The following is a 19,756-nucleotide window of genomic DNA, read 5'->3' as shown; positions in this document are numbered from 1 at the left end:
TCTCTCTCTCTGCTTCCCCTCTTGCATGAATGGGGGACCAGTTACTTTTCCAGATTGAGAGAAAGGTCCTCTTCATCAACTATTCTGCAGAATCTATTTTTGTTTCCGAAGTTTTTCAGTTCTCTCCCTAGAAGATGAGTTTTTGGGTCTCAAGAGCTGGGAGAGCTGAAGGGTGTGCTGGCACAGGCCTGTAACATTGGCACTTAATGATTTGGAGGCAGAAAGATGACAAGTATGAGTGAGGCCTGGCAACTTAGTGATCTGTGAGACCATCAAAATAAAAAGGCTCGGGATGTAACTCAGTGAGAAGGCCCTGGGCTCAGTGCTCAGTACAACAGCAGCAACAACAAAACCAGAAGAAGTGCCAGGCCTGCTGGCACTTGCATACCTGTAATCCCAGCACTTGGGAGGCTGGGGCAGAAGGATCTCTGTGAGTTAGAGGTCAGCCTGCGCTACCTAGTGAGTTCAAGAACAGCCTGAACTGCATAGTGAGACCATGTCTCAAAAAGACCAAACCAAACAACAAAAAACTACCACTACACAAAAACAGATAAAAAAGATGGTTTTTTCTAATTCTTGCACTTTCTCTGAAACACTAGGAGCCTGTCATCCTAGCGTAAATGGGAAACACTAAAGGATAACTGTTGATTCAGTTTTCTAAATATCCTTCTTAGCAATGGTTGTGCCACATTTACAGACAAAAAGAACCAGGCCCAAGAAAAATTCTGAAGTTTTTTTTTTTTGAGACAGGGTCTCACTGTGTAGCCCAGGCTGGCCTCAAACTCACAGCAACCCTCATGCCTCAACCTTCAAGGATTTTCAGTTTTAGAATCACAAGGGGGATATAAATCTACATTTATCCCATTTCCACATCTCTGGGCTTCACTATCAGGACATTCGGATTTTCACAGAGTGTAGGAGACACTGCCCTTCATACACACATACACACGTGTGCACACACATATACATGAAGCCAGAACATTCTTTTCAGTTTTATTGGTTCAATTTTTTTTCTGAGAGAGCAGCAGCCCAGTGTCAAGGAACTAAGAGGATGTAGGGCCCTGAAGGGTGAAGCTGAGGTGGATGAAAACTCTGGGGGCCAGGTGAGCGGAAGTGGTACAGGCAGGCGGTCTAGTTGTTCCTAGACTGCTGAGTTGCTTGGCTGCGCGTTCCTTGGTTGGTGGGTTTCTCATGAGGGCATGAATCAGACACCGAGTTTCTTGTATGGTGGCTGGTCAGTGTCTTGGTGGGTGGATCTATTGGGGTGTAAACCCTTGTCATGCTATAAATAGACTTCAGAGAAATAGAGCAAATACATAAATGAGGCCTAAACCAATGAGTATGGCGAATACGTCCAGCCAGCCAGTTCGGGCCGAGTTGCGGTGAGCTTCATCCCAGTCTTTGTTCTGGTTGGCCTTTATGGTCTGTAGGGGTGGGAGCATAGGTATGGGTTTCCTGTCCAGAATCCCTTGGGGGAATGCTCAGGGCCCTCGAGCTTGGAGGGAAGACATTTACCCACGTCCCAGGACAGAAGTAGATGAAGAGGGAAAGCAGAGGACAGGATAGGCCATGACTGCGGCACTGTTTTACCTGGCGGTTGTAGTAGAAACCTGCCAATCCCAAGGGAGGGAAAAGAATTATGGCCACGATGGTCAGAAATGTGTGAGGCGGAGCACGAAGGGCCTTCTCTTGCGGCGACTGTTTAGACGAATCAGGCTTCCGCTCGTCTGCCTCTGCACTCATGATCTTTCCACTCTGAGAGGTCTGAGCGTTTTAAAGAGAGACCCAGGCCACTATTCCTCTCCTTGCTCTACCCAGAATTCCAAGACCCAGAGCTTAAAAGGCCGGTTCTTCACAATGGGGAAACTATCACCTCAAGTCCTGATTGGCTGCTCCCCTCGGGGTGTGGTCCGGGTTGGAGGCTACTTCCAGCTCTGCCCCGCCAGGCCCCGCCCGCTGTCAGGACGCGGCCCCTGGAGAGGGATTGGTGGGAAGACTTAAGGTCTGGGTCTTGGCTTTTCTTACTTCGCATGGCACACCCCTAATCTCTGACAGAGGGAGCTGCCAGAGCCAGGAAGCCTCCCCGAGAGCTGTGGAAGAGAGCAAGGAAACAAGGGCAGTAAGAAAGCTAGACATACTGGCAGAGGGAAAAGGTATAATGTCAGAGTGATACTAAATTTTTAAAAATTCTGTAGTCCATTCTGAGAGGAAGAAAGAATAGAAAAAGAAGACTTAAAAAAAGGAGAAGCACTTTATTAAAGTAGGACATCAACTAATAAATGGAAAAGGAAATCACTATGGTAGTGGGCAGAATTCAGAGATGGTGTCAGGATTCCTGTCCCCGAGTATAAATCTACCTTGTTACTCAAGCACTCATCTGTGTGTTGTTAAGCGAGTTTTCAGATACAATTAAGATTTCCAAGTCACTTAAACTTGAGGGAGATTATCCCAATCAAGTCAGTTCTTAAAAAGGACTTAATCTTATTGGCAAAAGAGGTTTAAGGTGTGAGAGATTGGAGTCTTTTTTAGCTAAAAGTGTAAAGAGACCATATGGCAAGAGTGCAAGCAGCCTCAAGGATCTAAATTGTGCTGTAACCACAGTCACTTGGAAGAGGACCCTGAGCTCCAAAGGAGAACAGAGTCTGGCTGATGTCTTAATTTTTTTTTTTTTTGTCTTTTTTTGTTTTTATCGGTACCAGGGATCGAACTCACGACTGCCTGCTTGCAAGGCAGGCGCTTATGCCACTGAGCTAAATCCCCAGCCCCTGATGTCTTAATTTTAGCTTTACAAGATCTTGAAGAGGTAAGCAAGCAACCATTCTTCTGAAGAATTAGGAGTTAATAACTAATAACTCATGGTATTTGTTGTGCATCATTAGAAAATTATCCATAATCCTAGCACTCAGGGAGGCTGAGGCAGGAAAATTACAAGTTTGACCCCAGCATAGGAATTTAGAAATTTTCTTTAATTTTATTTTTTTAAATTTTATTTAAAGACTAAACAAAGCAGAAAATAGGCAGCAAGAATATATACATTCAGAGAAAAAAAATATTAAGATATCACTAGTTGATGTTTACATATTGTTGTTTTACAAATAGTTGTTCAAGATAACAAATATGGATCATGTAAAGTGAGAATACAAACAGCAAGACAGCAAACAGTTCTGTTCAACTGTCCAACAAAACTTAGTAATATGGTTGTCAATCCTATACACTTAAACATACATGCAGTTATCCATATCTTCATTTAGGTTTAGATTAAACAAACTAAAGCAGGTTAAAATTATTCTGAACAAAGAATAATAGTATTGCTGGATTTCACATCATGATACTCCATATCAGCACTGGGTACTGTAGTGTCTTTTTTTAAAATTTAAAGAAAGACTAAACAAAACAAAATGGGTAGAAATAATACATAATTTCGAAGAAAAAAATAAACAGAAATCACTAGTTGATGATTACAGGTTGTCTTCTTACAAATAGTTATTCAAGATATTAAAGTGGAGCATATAAAGTGGGGATTCAAATAGTAGATTGCAACCAGTTCTGTTCAACTATCCAACAAAAATTTAGAAATATGGTTATCAATTCTATGTACTTAAACATACAGGCGGTTATCCATATCTTCAATTATGTTGAGATTGAATAAACCCAAGCAGGCTAATATCACTCTGAACAAAGAATAATACTATTGCTGAGTTTCACATTATGACACTCCAGGATCAACACTGGGTATTTTAGTGTCTCTTTTTCTTCAAAGTATCTGTTCATTTCATCATCTGTCATAAGACCAGTTCTCATAAACTGTTTATAGATTCTACACATGAATGAGTCTTCACATGCATTTCTATCCTTTCTATATTAGAGGGAGAAACAAAACAAAGCAAGGCAAACAAAACAAAACATTTCTATAAACACATGAAACAAAATAAACATATAAGACCATTGTACAAATCTTCTACCATATTTTCTGTGCTGTCTCGTTATCTCCAATAGAATTGGCTATATCATCAGACATAGTATAATTGAATATGTCAGTACATAACAGTATTAATAAAAACACCACTTTGTATATAGTATAGAACTTCAAAAACTGGCAGTAATCAAACCAGAATGTGTATTGTTGTGTCTTGTCATCTACAGTGCAGTTACCTATACTCTGACTTGATACTATCATATCAGTTTTGAATAAAATCTTCTCTGCCTCATTTCTGTTATGCTCTTTTTTTGCCATCAGTTGTCTGCTTATTTTCTTCTGTTATCTGCTCCCTTCATTGAGGCCTCTCTGCCACTATTCCTGGAGTCCTAGTACTTTTCTCTCGCTCTAGAATGCCCAGCCATATTCTCTGTAGAGTTGCATTGGTGATTGCGAATTTCCCAAGTTCCTCTTTGTCTTGGAAGCATCTTGTTTCTCTAATTTCTAGAGACAGTTTAGCATGGTGTATCAATCTGGGCTGGAGGTTATTTTCTTTCAGGGCTTGGAATATTTCACTCCAGGCTCTTGTTGACTTGATGGTTTATGTTGAAAAGTCTTCCATCATTCTGATGGGCCTTCCTCTATAGGTTATCTGTTTATTGTCTCTAATAGCTTTAAATATTCTGTTCTTATATTGAATTTCTGGGATCTTGATTGTTATATGCCTGGGTATTACTATTATATATAATAATATATTATATATATATAATATATGTTATATATTATATTATTATATATTATATCATATATATATATTATATATTATAGTTCTGTTTTGGTTGTACATGGCTGGAATTCTGTATGCCTCATATATCAGAATATCATTTCCTTTTCCTATGTTTGGGAAGTTTTCCCTAATTATTTCTGTGAATAACATTTGTAGTTCCATTGTTTGTATCCCAGCTTCTTCATTCACATTCTTTATTCTTGTTATAGATCCTTTTGTCACATTCTAGCCTTTGTATTGTTACTGCTTATTTCCTTGTTATTTTTAAAAGTTTTCCCTTTCATACTCCCACATTGCAAAATTGTCCTCCAGTTTGGATAATCTATCCTTAGTTTCTTTCAAGGTGATTTGCCATTTTTCCATAGAGTTTTTAATTTCCTGATAATCTCTTTAAATCTGCTTCATGTATTCTACATTTTTTATATTCTTCATCAAATGGTTCTCTCCTTTGTTTGAGTTCCTCCCTTCTTCCATCTGTGTCTGCTTGAGGAGTGCTTAGTTTCTCTTTTATTAATCTTCTTATATCTTGCTTTATTTGGCTAAATATTTCACTTTTGAACTCATCTATAAGGTCCCGAATATATCTTTTTATGTCCACTGCCACTGTGTCTGATATTGCATGTTTGCTATTCTCATTCTCCTTTGTATTTACCTGTCCTGGGTCAATATTCTGAGACTTTTTGTTGTTGCATCTTCTTCCCATCTTTTTTGCTTCTTCCATGAGGCCCCAGTTTCTTTCTTTGTTGGTTACAATTCTTCTAAAATGTGCTGGCTAGATGACCCTTCCCACTGCCATGTGCTAGTGAGTTGCAGACAGGCACAGCATATGCTGGCCCCTCCCCTCGAGATCAGTCAAGCTGCTGTGGCTTACACTACTGTATAACTTGGTACCGCCTCCCCTCCGGACCAGCCAAACCTCTGAGGCCCCACTGGGCCAGTGTGGTTAGTGTGTGCCACCCCTGCAGGGACTTGACCTCAGATAACCTATTGAGTCTCAGCTAGGTCATGTGACCCAGGCCTAGCTCACTCCACCAATCCTGTTTGGGAAGGGAATAATTGACTGAAGTCACTGCTGCCCCTTGTACTTGCCAGTCCTGCCAGGTCCTAGAATGTCATCCGCCAGAGCCCCCCTATTTATGGAATGGCTCCACTCCCGTCACTCACCACAGGTCGATGTAGGCATCCTGCCAACTCAGCTCTCCTTTTGGCTCGCCGACCCCCAGACTCAATGTAACTGCACCTCCAGGGGGTTGAAGCAGTGGGACCTCGGATGACTTGGCAAGTTATGGCGGGATCCTGGAGAGACCCTGGCAAGGCGCGGCAGGACCTTGGCAAGTTGTGGTGGAACCCTGGCAAGACACACGTTGGCCAGTAATGGCAGGACCTCGGATGGTCGGCAAGTCACCTTAATTTCTTGTTGGGACGAGAGAATTCATCTCCCTCTGTTTGGGGCTCCCCACTCTATATTATGTTGAATTCTAAGTTAACTATCTTGGGGAGCCTCTGTAGCCAGTTATCTCTCCACCATCTTTGCTCCTACCAGAATTTAGAAACTTAATGAAATTCTGTCTCAAAATGAAAAGTTAAGAAAGCCTGGGGTTGCAGCTCAATGTGTATAATTTGGGTTCAATCCCCCGTACTGCAAAACAAACAAATACAAATAACTGTAATTTTCTAAAATTATTAAAATGATTTAGAAGAAACCATCAGGGATGCTAATATGGTATCATTACATTTTGGCTGGTTGTTATCCTAGCTGAAGAACCAATTTGTAAGGAATTGGAAGTGGGTAGGAGGAAACATAGTAAAGTCCACAGATGTAGACTCCACTGTGGTTTGTCAAAGACATAACTGACTATGTTTAAGTACACACGGTCAAAGATGTAAGAAGCGGTAACAAGAACAATGGCAGCATGCATAATCAAGAAGCCAGAACTTTTTCATGGAAGGAGTTGGTTAGAGTGTTTCAAGGAATCAAATGAATAGTCCACAACAATCACAGTAACAAAAATTCAGGGGACTGAAGTGGAAAGGACAGAATACAAAATTGGACAGGATGAAGAATACATATTAGTTTCTGGTATCTCCCTTGAATAAGGGGGATATCTTAGTTACTTTTCCATTTTTGGACAAAATGCCTGAGACCCACACATTAGAGTAGGAAATGCTTATTTTAGTTCATGGTTTGTAGAAATTTCCTGCCATAGCCGGCTGGTTCCAAGGCAGATGGCATGGCAGAGGGCACTGCAGAGGAGAAACAGCTCATGGCAGGGCAGGCAGGAGGCAGCAGAAGCAACATCAATCAAACAAGCCTTCTTTCTCCTTTTATCCTATTTAGGCTGAGAGCTTCTTGGGTGGTACCATCCACTCACAGCAGGGGCCTTCCCACCACACCCAGACCTGTGCTAACTTCAATGGGCTCATGCCAGCATCACACACTAGATCCAGCCAGCTCCCAAAAGCCCCACCTATGTATGCAGGAGGCTTTGGAGGGCCCATGCTGTGAGACATAAGCCATAACCCGGCTTTGGCATGGGAGTGGGTGGGTCTTGATTGTGAGTCACTCATCAAGGTGGCTTTGGGATGGTAATTTATTTGAACTCTGTTTCCTGGACTCATTTCTTTTCTCTCTGTTTCTTGCTTTTAAAAGACAGCCATCAGTCTTTCACTCTTTTTTTTTTTTTTTTTTTTTTTGAGACTGTGTCTCATTATATAGTTCAGGCTGGACTTGTACTCACCATGTAGCCTTGAACTCATGATGATCCTCCTGCCTCAGTCTCTTGAGTGTTGGGATTACAAGTGTGTCACCATGCTTGACTCTTTCATTCTACTGAAGAAAGTCCTTTTTTAAAAAAATATTTTTGCATTTGGCTTTCTGAAACTTCCCTAATAAGTTTCAAGCTGGGTGTAGTAGTGCTTGTCTGGAGCCTGAGGCATAAGGACTGAAAGTTCAAGCTCAATTTGGGCAACTTAATCAGATTGTCTCAAAATTAAAATTAAGAGGGGGGGTGGCTGGGGATATAGCTCAATGTGAAGGCCCTGAGTTCAAGTTCCAATACCACCAAAAGCACCACAATAAAAAGAATTTAGATTAAACTGTGTTTGTCCTGCTATACCTCGGTCCTTTATTTATTTTCTCGTTTGCTTCCATCAGTGAACAGTTTTGCTTCACTCTGTGCTCCTGCCTGTGATGTACTTTTGGACGACAGGTCCAAAGCAATGGGTTCAAACAACGTGGACTGGAACCTCCAAAACTGGATCAAAATAACCATTTCTCTATGTACACTGATTAAGTATTTTGTTATAGTGATGGAAAACTAATATACTGCATTTGAAGAATATTTTAAAGAATAATATGAGATCTAGAACAACGCTATTTTCCTTCACAATTAATTTCTATTTTTTTTTTTTCTGCCAGACAAAGTTGTTAGTCTAGGACCTCTTTCCATGTGTGACATTTGAGGTTTTGGGGTGAAGCCTCAGATGATGAAGGAGGCCAAGCTGATTTCATATATTTGATTTTTATGCTGATGTACAGCTAAAAAGTGTGTGGAGGAGTAGTTCTTGGATTTTGAGTTTTCCTCTCTTGTCTGTAAGAATGCCAATCAAAACCTGAGAGCTACAGTGGGTTTTTATTTGTAACTGTTTCAGTAGTTGGAACTAGAAAATATTTTTTAAAGGTAAACTGAAACAGGAATTCATCACAATATTTCCAACTCCAAATCAGAAGTACAGTTTTAACCTAAAATTTCCCGTCTTTCTCTCTCCTAAGAGTTAAGTCCAGTGACTTCTCACTGAAATATATCCCCAGTTCTTTTTTTTATTTTACATTTCAAGACAGGATCTTGCTTAGTTATTTAGTTGCCCACACTGGGCTTGACCTTTTGATCCTGTCTCAGCCTCCCAGAGTATCAGGGTTACAAGTAAATGCCATTATGCCCAGTTTATACCTCTTTTCTCAAGCCAAAAATCCAAGTTCACAATGACACCAAGAGTGATAAATATCATCTAATTGTTTGTTTTATCCAATTCATTTACTCAATCTCAGAGTACTACGAACACCACTTAAACTGAAATTATGGTGTCTGAAACATTAAAGGCATAGTTGTTTATTTTCATTTTTAGAGATTGCTTTTTAAATACCAGTTTACTTTTTTTAGTACTGGAGATTGAATTTAGTGCTCCACATACAGGCAATTGGTCAGAGATGTTGGAATGCCCAAGAAATACTTTCTGTATTCATTGGATGAATTAGAACCCAGATTGAAAGACAATCTTCGGGATATCTCCCCTGTTGTAGTTAGAGTTTACAAGGAAAAAAGACACATAATTTATAGGATTATTTAAGTCAGCCAAAGAGTCAAATGCAAGAGCGCAAGAGATCTGCGTACACCCTAGAGACCCAAGGAAAACAGCTGAAGACCTGGATCCTATGACAGTGTACTGCACAAGTCCAGCTGAAGGCCTAGAGCCCATGGTAGTGTCCTCTACAAGTTCAGCTGGAGGCCTAGCACCCATAGCAATGTTGCATGCAAGTCTGTACCTGCACTGGGCAGACCCAAAGGTCAGTGGTGAAAGCTAGCAAGTCTGCGCCAGCGGGATGAAGGATCTGTGCCCGGAGGCTGAGGGATCTGCACTAGAGCCAGGAATCCATGCTTAAGACCAGAGCTCTCCCAAAAAGCACTGCAGTCGTCCCCAGTGACAGTGAGGACCCGAGCTCCTCTGATGATGAGAATAGCTGAGTGCGTATCAGAAAAATCAGTGCAACAAGCTTTTCCAGGAGATCAGCAGCACTGTCGATTCTCTTTCTATGTTGTTGGCAATGATCCTCAGGGGGTCTTCTATACCCAGCACCACCCTGATTCAGTTCAGCTGCACGTTACATGTTGCTCATCAGTTAACACACTATATTTCCCTACTTAAAAGAAGCCAATCACAATGCCAATGGGAAAGTGCAGGGAGCAGTTTACGAGCTTGTACCTGACCAAGTGATGATGAAGATGAAACACAAAGAGACACAGAATTAGTTTAAAATGTGGGGGGCTGGGGGCTCTTGTCTCCTTTTGACAAAGAGCACCAAGTCACTGGTGCACCTTGGTTTATTCACTCGAACACAGGCACAAGTAACCAGAGTAAAAGAGGATTCATTTATCTCCCACTATCCACGGAACATAGCTGAGTAAACAAGATCTCGGCTGTATTAATTTCCCCTGCAGTATGCTAGCATGCACTTACATTGGCTTTCTCCCTAGTGCTCGCTGAAGAGGCCAGTTAGGCCTTAAGCTTCCTATCTGGTCTCTCACAGGAGTGTAGAATCAAAGGCTGAGTGGAAGTTTGGAGAGCGGTGACATCACTCCCTGCAGTTTAGAGGGATGTTTTGAAATCCTAAATGAGTGTGTTGGATAACAAGAGAGTATAGGGTCATCAAAAGTGAAGAATTTAAAAAGGATTCTAGTAGGATAAAATGAGGTTTGTGAGGACACAAAATGACAGGAAGGGCAGGATAGGTGTGTAGGGAAAGTTTAGGGACAGGCAGGGAAAAGTAAGGGACCTCAGCGAGGTTTCTGGCAATAGAGTTAAACACTTGCTAGAGAAAGAGCACCTAAGAAAAACAAGGCAAGCTGATAAGATCTGAATTGCTTCATGCCAGGGCCCCAATTCTCTCCCCCCTCTTCAAATTAAGCATTAAAAGGACAAAGTTGGGAGGGGGTATCTAAAACATATGCTAACACCTGAACACTCATACACATATATAAATACACATGTATTTTACTATTCTATGTATTAATACACTAAAATGTACATGCATCCTTTTTACTAATTCAGCCTTCAATGTGAGGCTCTGCTGTAAATCTCACAAGATAAGCACCTGGACAGCACAAGGAGATCAGAGAAGTGCTTATACAAGAATGTACACACGGGCAGTGGGTGGGACAATGGCCAAATCAATGTCTCAGAGCCCAAAATAGCCAATCAAGTTACAGCCACTCTTCAGACGGAGGAGTCCCTTTCTCCTCATGTAATAACAGGCGAAGAACAAAGACCCCTACCCCTACCCCACCCAGTGCCGGCTCTCCAACAAGGTACCTCACTATCTCATTTCTCTCCTTTTACCAATAAAGTGATCTTGTTCTTTATTTCTCTACCTTTGCCAATACAGTGATTTTGTTTCTCTTTCTAAACTTATATCTTTAATTCTTTTTTATGAGATGGTATTTGTTATTTCATTATTATTTTTACATTTTTTAATGTATTTGTTTTTATTTTAAAGGGAATAAAACAACAAAATGGAAACAAAACAGATAAGACAGTAGGAAATCTACTTTGGTTACTATATTGCATATTGTTGTCCTCTGAATAGTTGCTCAGACAATTGGCTTTACCCTAGCTCATGGGCAGGGGCTTAGCTTCCCTTCCTGGTCCTCCCTGGTCCTTCTATATCTCTTTTATTGGTATAGTTTTATGCACTTTAGGTAAGATTCACCCTTCTCAGATGTGACAGATTCAGAGGATGTGGGAGAAAGGCTTATGCAGCACAGAAGGATTTTATGGGGGATGGGGGTGAGAGAGAGGGAACCGGACAAGGAATGAGTTATGGGGACTGGGAGAGAGTTGTGGGGCATAAGGGAACAGTTGTGGGGAGACTATGAGGGGGTTGTGGAAGACTGAGGTGGGAGTTAAAGAACAATCTGGATGGTGGTGTGAGGGTGAGGGGGAGGTTAATGGGAGCAGAAGGGGATTGTGGGGACTGGAAAATGAGCACAAGGCAAATTGCTGGGGGCTGATCAGACCCCTAGATACCTGTGGGAGGATGACAGGGAAAAAAGAAAGACAAAAGACAAAATTTAAGCACAAGGGAGGCCAGGAGGAACCCATTTCTAGCACACAGGCACCATAATTTCGTGGTTGACCTGCCTTTATTAGCACGCAAAAAGCACAGAGGGAAGGGCAGCACATTTGATGCAATTATCAGCTATAGGGAGTTGGTAGACAAGGAATAAATGAAGAACTAGATTTTTTCTCTACTAGATGCCTGTATTTTGGCAGTGGTTCAGCAGATGCTATCTTGCTTCAGGAATGCTGGGTTATCAGCATTCCACCTATAGCCAGGGAGCACACAGCTTTCCATATACCTCCCTCTTCCTGAAGCCGCAGAAAGGTCACACTGACCTTGAGGCTACAGGAGTAGGGGGTTGGGGAGATCGAGGGGTGTTAAGCAGGCCCTCTATAATCTGTTGTCTATGAAGCAGCCTGGAGTCCATTAGAAAATGTTACAAAGGCAGGGGGAGGATATTATGGGATAGGAAGGAGACTCGAGGGACAAAGAGAGAAAGAGGCATTGACAGTTATGGGATGGGGATTACGCTAAACTGAGTGCACGGGCACAGCTGTGCCATGGCCTGTGCATAGCTGAACTGAGAATGAGGAGATGCCTAAGCGGGCAAGCAGGCCACAGCTGAGGACACCTGGAGACTTTCTTCTAAGATAATTCTCCTTCATTAGCATCGTCTGTTGCTTGGAAAAGGCTTTGAACCCTTCCCAAGATTCTGCTCAGGTTTCCACTTTAACCCTTTCCTTGTTTGAATACTAGATAAATACAGGCCACTCAGAATAGTGTCTGTCTCAGCCACCAGAGTTAAGAACTCTGCAGAGGGTTTTGGTCCTCCTAGAGCCCTACAGATCATACCACTTGTCTCATTTATTGAAGCCTTCGCTGTACACTGGTTTGGGAGATTGGGGATCTAGGCCAGGTCCCCAGTAATTACAGGGGCGTGTAGAGAGGATTATGGAGATGACGGGTACACGATACAAAGCAGAGATTATTGGCAGTAGCAAGGGGCCCATAGGAAGGTGGGGAGCATTACTGGAGATCAGGGAGGGAGTTAGTGGTACATGAAGGACGCAATGGGACGTCAATGGATTTTCATCACAAGGGTCAGTGTGACCCCTGCTGGTGGGCCAGGGTCACCTTCCAAGTCTCCTCCCGACTGGTAGGATCACTTTAGCCCATCCCCATTCCTAGGGCCTCTGAGATCTCCTCTCTCCCAGGCTGTTTGCAGATCTTGTTTCTGGCCTCTGCCTGCCAAAGATGCAAGTCTGCAGCTCCCTGGGCTCTTTGGGCCTCTGAAGGCAGCAGATGTGGTCTCTGCAACTTCTCATGGACCCCCTGCAGAGGACTTCCTGTCTCTCTCCATGGTGCCCCACTCTGCAGTTACCCAGAAGGAACCTGGCCCCTATATTGTCTCTGACAGGGTGAGAGAGGCACAACCCTGCATATCTATACCTGCTTCCCTCCCAGGGGTGGATGCTCCTATCTTCTCCTCCATCCAGGGATCTCCTTCTGTCCTCTAACCTCTCTCTCTCTCTCTCTCTCTCTCTCTCTCTCTCTCTCTCTCTCTCTATCTATCTATCTCTCCCCCCATCTTTTCTTCCTGGGCTTCCAGGCTTCTCCCTGGGATTGACCCTGTCCCTTCCCTCCATCAGCCTTCAGTTTCTCAGAGGGACACCTCCCGACTGGTTCCCTGTTGTCCCTAGGACCCACCTGCCCTTCCCACATCCCACCACCACTCTGCTTTTTCCCTGAAGTCTTGCACACCTGTGCGCACATGTGCACATGTGAGTGTGTGTGTGTGTGTGTGTGTGTGTGTGTGTGTGAGAGAGAGAGAGAGAGAGAGAGAGAGACTGGGGACTGACTTCAGAGACTTTACACTGAACTATACCCTGGCCTTTTAAAATTCTTTTTGAGACAGAGTTGCCCAGGCTATGCTCAAACTTGTGACCCTACTGTCTCAGCTTCTTGGAGTGCTGGGATTACAGGCATGTGCTATTATTTTTATTTCACTGTGTCCATTGTCCTCTTCTCCTAAAGGTACTCCTTGCTCCTCCTTTTCCTTGGGTCCTTCCCAGGCCATCTGTCTACCCTGGCCTCAGGTTTCTCCTTAAGTGACACTCTGGATTCCCTTCAGCTCCACCCCAACCAATGGTCCCTCTGTGCCCTGGCTCAGCTCTTCCATCTGTACGCCTTTTGAGGGCGCTGCCATTCACCTCCTTCCCATTCCCACTGACAGGTGCCAGTAGTTTTGGAGATGGAGCAAGGGTGGAGAGAAAGTCTAATGTGGCTTTGGCTATGGGCATAATGATTGTCATCCTGGGAGTGCTTGTCATGTTCTTTACTTTCTCTATCTACTGTGCCTGGTGACACGTACACCCATGATCCTGGATACCTGGAGAATGGCTTGGCCCCTCTCCCCCAGAATATCAATGATAGTAGACTTTCCATCCCTGCCTCAACAGATCCTTTGGCTCAGATGTCCATGCGCTGAGTGTCCCTAGTACAGTTATTTCACTGGAATTTTGGAGAATTATGAGTCATAAGGAAATCTGTGTGTGTGTGTGTGTGTGTGTGTGTGTATGTGTGGCACTAGGGGTTGAACCTGGGGTGTCTGCATTGAGCTTACATTCCCAGCTTTTTATTTTTATTTATTTATATTTATTTATTGAGACAAGCTCTTGCTAAGTTGCTACACTGCCCAAGTTGGGCTTGAATTTGTGATTCTCCTGCCTCAGCCTCACAGAAACATGGGATTATAGGCATGTACCACCATGCCCTGTGACTTACGAGGAGGCAAAGGGCAGACATGCATGACTATGAGCAGACACAATGTCATAGGCCTGCACAGTTTAGTCTCAGTGATGTTTCCTGGGGTATTCTCAGGTCCAGACTCACCCATGTCATGCCTGGAGCCCACACAATCTGAGTTTTTAGGCACTAGGTCCTCAGACTCTGGACCCACAGAAATAAGAACCTGCCTCATCCAGTTCTCCATTCTGCTCAGGGTAGCCAGAGAGCTAAATTGGCTGTCAAATCAGGTTGCCCTCTAGTTCATACGGTCCTACAGATTCCCACAGGACTTGAAATAAGATCAACCCCTCCCTGTGGCATTCAGGCCCTGCTTTATCTCCTCCCATCTTCCTATCACTTCCTTCCTATCACAGCGACTTCCTCCCCACCTCAGGCCCTTTGGACTTGGCCTTCCTACTGTTTGGAACTTTCCCCCGAGAGCTTCTCACCCTGGACTTATCTTTAGATCAAATGTGCTCTGCTTAAAGAGTCTTGCCCTGACTGGCTACCTCATGTTACCTCCCTGTCTTTACTGCACTAGTCATTCCTTTTCTGACCTTTGATCAGCTCTGCAATCAACTTGTTTACTTCATGTTGATCCTCTGCCTCTGCCATGGACCCTCACTTCAAGAGAGCCATGGCCTTGTCTGTCTTGGCCACCACCTGGCCCTCACTGTCCAGCACAAGGGGGCCTGGTGCCCAGTTACGATCCTAAAATGTTCCTATTAAAAGTGTGAACAGCTGTCATCCTTTGCCATCATGAGATGAATCAGGAAGCAATCAGGAATATTTACCTTGTACTTGAGACTCACCTAAAGGTTTTTAGATCAGTTTCCAGTTTTTCTGTCTTAACTGCTTGCACATTGGTGGTATATCAAAGAAGAGCTCAAGATCATGGAAATTTGTTCCTTTTTTTCTTTCAGTTTTACATGTATCTGCACGTGCATGTGCCTGTGTGTATATGATCTATTTTGAGTTAAGTTTTGTGCATGATGGGAGAGTCCAATTTATTTTTTATATATAGAAATACAATTTTCCCAGCTGTAATTGTTAAAAAGCATCTTTTCTTTCTGAATTTTCTTGTCACCTTTGTCAAACATCTTGTTGGTCATAAATGTTATTTATGGACTTTCGATTCTATTGCCTTGAGCTGTGTCTATCTTTATGGCTGTACTACACTGTCTTGATTTCTGTAGCTTTGTAACCAGAAGTGAGGAACTGTAAGCATTCCAATTTCATTCCTTTTAAAGATTTTCTGAGTCCTTCCCATTTTTCATGATTCTTAGAATCAGTTTGTCAATTTCTATAAAAAATAAAGCTGGTATTTTAATAGAGATTGTACTGAATCTTTTGATCAATTTTGGCTTTTTCCCATCCATGAACAGGGGATAGCATTCTATTTATTTAGATTATCTTTAAATTCTTTCATGAATTATATACAATTTTCATTGCACAAGTTTTTACTTCTGTTGTTCAATTTATTACTTCTTTTTTAAAATTTTATTTTATTTTGAAAAAGATTAAGATAAAAGAGGATATGACAACACAGATCAGAACAGAACAATTTAAGCAACATAGTGTTTCACAAGACAACCCGACATAACAGTAGCTACCATAATGTCTCTTTCCTAGAAATATTTGAGTATACCTCCATATAATATAGTATCAAACATAACAAGACAGTATAAAACCATTTAACAGAATGAAAGCATTACAGGGTAATCAGAACCAACTAACAGAAAATGAACAATGGTTACTATATTATCTCCTTGTCCATAAAAAATTTTGTTTACACTATCACATATAAATTTGTTTACACTATCACACATAAAATCCAATAAGATACAACATGATAAAACTGATGGAGAAAGAAGAACAAAAGCTTGGTAGGACTTCAAACAAGGTGATATTAAATCAGCACTAGCTATTATAATGTCTTGTTCTCTTTAAAATACCTGTTCATATCATCACAGACAATAAAATCAAACAACCCAAAATAAAACCACTCTAACTAATGAATGAAAACATTGTAAGGTTTCAAAGCAATATAATGGGGAATCATGATTACCACATAATTTTATGTATTCTTACCATTTCTTACACTAGGGAAACTATTCGGTGTTTATACATGTGAGATTGATTTATTTTGCTTATGAGTATGGTTTCAAGCTGTGTCCATTTATTTATAAACATCTCAATGTATCATTCTTTATAGCTGAGTAGTACTGCATTATATAAAAATACCACAACTTTTTTATCCATTCTTCAGTTGATGGACACTTAGATTGTTTCCAAGATCTGGCTATTACAAATTGTGCTGCTATTAACATGGCATTGACTGTGGTATGATGTTTTCAGTTGTGGGAATAGGCCTAGAAGTGGAATACCTGGAACAAATGGGACTTCCAATCCCAGCTTTCTCAAAAATCTCCAGACTGACTTCCACAATGGTTACACCAGTTTACAATCCCACCAACAGTGCAGGAGAGTTCCTTTTTCCCCACAGCCTCTCCAGCATTTGTTGTTGTTGGTTTTCATGATCCTGGCCATTCTTTCAAGAGTGAGATGGAATCTCAGTGTGGTTTTAATATGCGTTTCTCTAATGAGTGATGATGATGAACATTTTTTCATGTATTTATTAGCCATTTGTATTTCTTCCTCTGAGACGTGCATATTCATCTCAGATGCCCATTTTTGGATTGGATCTTTGAATTTTGGGGGTCTGATTTTTAAAATTCTTTATATGTTTTAGACAGAAGACCTTTGTCTGAGGGACAGTTCATTAAGATTTTTATCCCACTTTGTGGATTTTCTTTTCTTTATGCTGGAGAGTTCTTTTGACATGCAGAAACTTTTTAATAAGACGTGATCTCAGTTATTGATTCTAGGAAGTATTTCCTATGTGGTTTGATTCCTGTTCATGAATTCTCTACCTATCTCTATGTCTTTGAGGTTTTTACCTAATTTGTCTTCCAATAGATTTAGTGCTTCTGTTTTAATATTCAGATCTTTGATCCATTTAGATTTTAATTTAGTACATAAATTAAATTTAGTACATAAATTAAATTTAGTACATAAATTAAATTGATAGGCATGGGTCTAGTTTTAGTTTTCGGCATATGGAGAGCCAGTTTTTCCAGCACCATTTATTAAGGAGACTGTTGTTCTTCCAGTGAACATGTTTAGCTCCTTCATCAAAGATAAGGTGGTTGAGTGTGTTTGTAGTTGTGGTTGTATCTTCTAATCTATTCCATTGATCTTTGTCTCTGTTTTGATTCCAGTACCATATTGATTTTACGACAGTTGCTTTGTAGTATTACTTCAAATCAGGGATTGTGATGCCTCCTACTTTGCTTTTGCTGCTCAGAACTGTCTTTGCTATTCTAGGACTCTTCTAGTTCCAGATGAATTTTACGATTGATTTCTCTAGATCTATGAGGTATGTTGATGGTATTTTCATTGGGATTGCATTGAATCTGTATAATAGTTTTGGGAGAATGGCCATTTTCACAATATTTATTTTTCCTATCCATGAGCAAGGGATGTGTTTCTGTTTTCTGAGATTCTCTTCAATTTCTTTTTTCAGTGTATTATAATTTTCCCTTTATAGATCTTTCACTTCTTTCATGAGAATAATTCCTAAGTATTTCTTTTTTGGATGCTAGTGTGAAGGGTGTGACTTCTCTTATTTCTCTCTCTGTAATTTTGTTGTTAGTGTATAGGAATGCTATTATTTTGAGTACTGATTTTGTATCTAGCTACATTGCTGAATTTATTTATTATATCTAGGTGTCTTTCAATGGAGTTTTGGGAGTCTTTTATGTAGATCATGTCATCTGCAAATAATGATAATTTAACTTCGTCTTTTGCTATCTTTACGCCTTTTATTTCTCTCTCTTGTCTAATTTCTCTGGCTGATATTTCCAGTACTATATTAAATAGGAGCAGTGAAAAGGGACATCCTTGTCTTGTGCCTGATTTCAAGGTAAAGGCCTTCAGTTTTTGGCCATTTAGCATGATACTGGCTGTTGGTTTGTCATAGATGGCCTTTATCATATTGAGGTAAAGACCATCTATTCCAATTTTCTGTAAGGTTCTTATCATGAATGAATGTTGGACCTTATCAAGATGCTTTTTCTGCATCTATGGAAATGATCATGTGACTCTTACTTTGGCTTTATTGATATGGTGGATTAGATTTATTGATTTACGTATGTTGAACCATCCCTGCATGCCTGGGATGAATCCCACTTGGCTATGGTGTATAATCTTCTTGATGATTTGCTGCATCCTATTTGCTAATATTTTATTGAGGATTTTTGCATCTGTACTCATTAGGGAGATTGGTCTGTAGTTCTCTTTTTTAGTTGGGTCTTTCTCAGGTTTTGGTACTAGAGTAATATTTGCTTCCAGGAATGACTTAGGAAGGATTGCTTCCCTTTTGACTTCAATGAAGAGTTTGAGGAGTGTTGGCATTAAGTCTTCTTTGTATTTCTTGTAGAATTCTGCAGTGAATCCGTCTGGGCCTGGGCTCTCCTTTGTAGATAAGGACTTAATTACATTTTCAATTTCATTAATAGAAATTGGGTTATTCAGCAGTTTTACTTCTTCTTGACCTAGCTTTGGTACTTCATATGCTTCTAGGAATCTGTCTACTTCTTCTGTGTTAATGAACCTATGAGAGTAGAGGATTTTGAAATAAGTGTTGATGATCTTCTGTAGTTCTACAGAGTCTGTAGTGATTTCACCTTTTTCATTCCTTATTGCATGAATTTGAGCTTTTTCTTCCCTTTTTAAAATAAGGTTGGCTAGGGGATTATCAATTTTGTTTATTCTTTCAAAGAACCAACTCTTTGATTCATTGATTCTTTGGATTGTTTTCTTAGTCTCTATTGCATTAATTTCTGCTCTGATTTTTATAATTTCTTTTCTTCTTTTGGCTTTGGGCTTGACTTACTCTGCTTTCTTAGATGTTTGAGATGTAGCATCAGGTTATTTATTTGTATTTGTTTTGTTTTCCTGATGTGGGAACTCAGTGCAATAAATTTTCCTCTGAGGACCACTTTCATTGTATCCCACAGATTCCAGTAAATTGTATTTGAATTTTCATTTGCTTGTAGGTATTGTTTAATTTCTTCTTTAATTTCCTCTGTGGCCCATTGATTGCTTGAGTGTGTTATTCAATTTTCATGTGTTTGTGGGATTTTGCAGTTTCTTTTATCATTAATTTCTAGTTTTATGGCGCTATGATCTGATAACATGCATGAGATTTCAACCCTTTTGCATTTATTTAAATATGTTCTTGTGGCTAGTATATGGTCTATTTTAGAGAATGTCCTATGTACTGCTGAGAAGAATGTGTATTCTGATGTTGTTGGATGGAACACTCTGTATATGTTCTATCAAGTCCATTTGTTCACATGTGTGAGTC

At 40.9% G+C, this 19,756-nt stretch overlaps 1 protein-coding gene across 1 annotated transcript; it reads right to left on the bottom strand.

The window, feature by feature from the left end:
* Window positions 1-981: 981 nt before the first annotated feature.
* On the bottom strand, window positions 982-1,812 carry Pmis2 (PMIS2 transmembrane protein). The gene is made up of 2 exons (XM_063252410.1): window positions 1,591-1,812; window positions 982-1,424 (listed from the first exon to the last, which is right to left on the bottom strand). The coding sequence occupies exons 1-2, from the start codon at window positions 1,741-1,743 to the stop codon at window positions 1,296-1,298; spliced, it is 282 nt and encodes a 93-aa protein (XP_063108480.1). The 5' UTR covers window positions 1,744-1,812; the 3' UTR covers window positions 982-1,295.
* Between the last annotated feature and the right edge of the window lie 17,944 nt (window positions 1,813-19,756).

The sequence above is a fragment of the Cavia porcellus genome, unplaced genomic scaffold, assembly GCF_034190915.1.
Source record: "Cavia porcellus strain 051 isolate PalLab524CR breed Dunkin Hartley unplaced genomic scaffold, mCavPor4.1 scaffold_7, whole genome shotgun sequence".
NCBI lineage: Eukaryota > Metazoa > Chordata > Mammalia > Rodentia > Caviidae > Cavia > Cavia porcellus.
The sequence above is the reverse complement of the archived record's forward strand: the minus strand, read 5'-3'. Positions and strand labels throughout refer to the sequence as shown.

Bases quoted from the DNA above. Each gene is read 5' to 3' on its own strand.
- Pmis2 (XM_063252410.1), bottom strand. From the start codon at position 1,743: ATGAGTGCAGAGGCAGACGAGCGGAAGCCTGATTCGTCTAAACAGTCG. The intron at 1,425-1,590 runs GTAAAACAGTGC...CCACCCCTACAG, and splicing joins GTTTCTACTACAACCGCCAG to ACCATAAAGGCCAACCAGAA.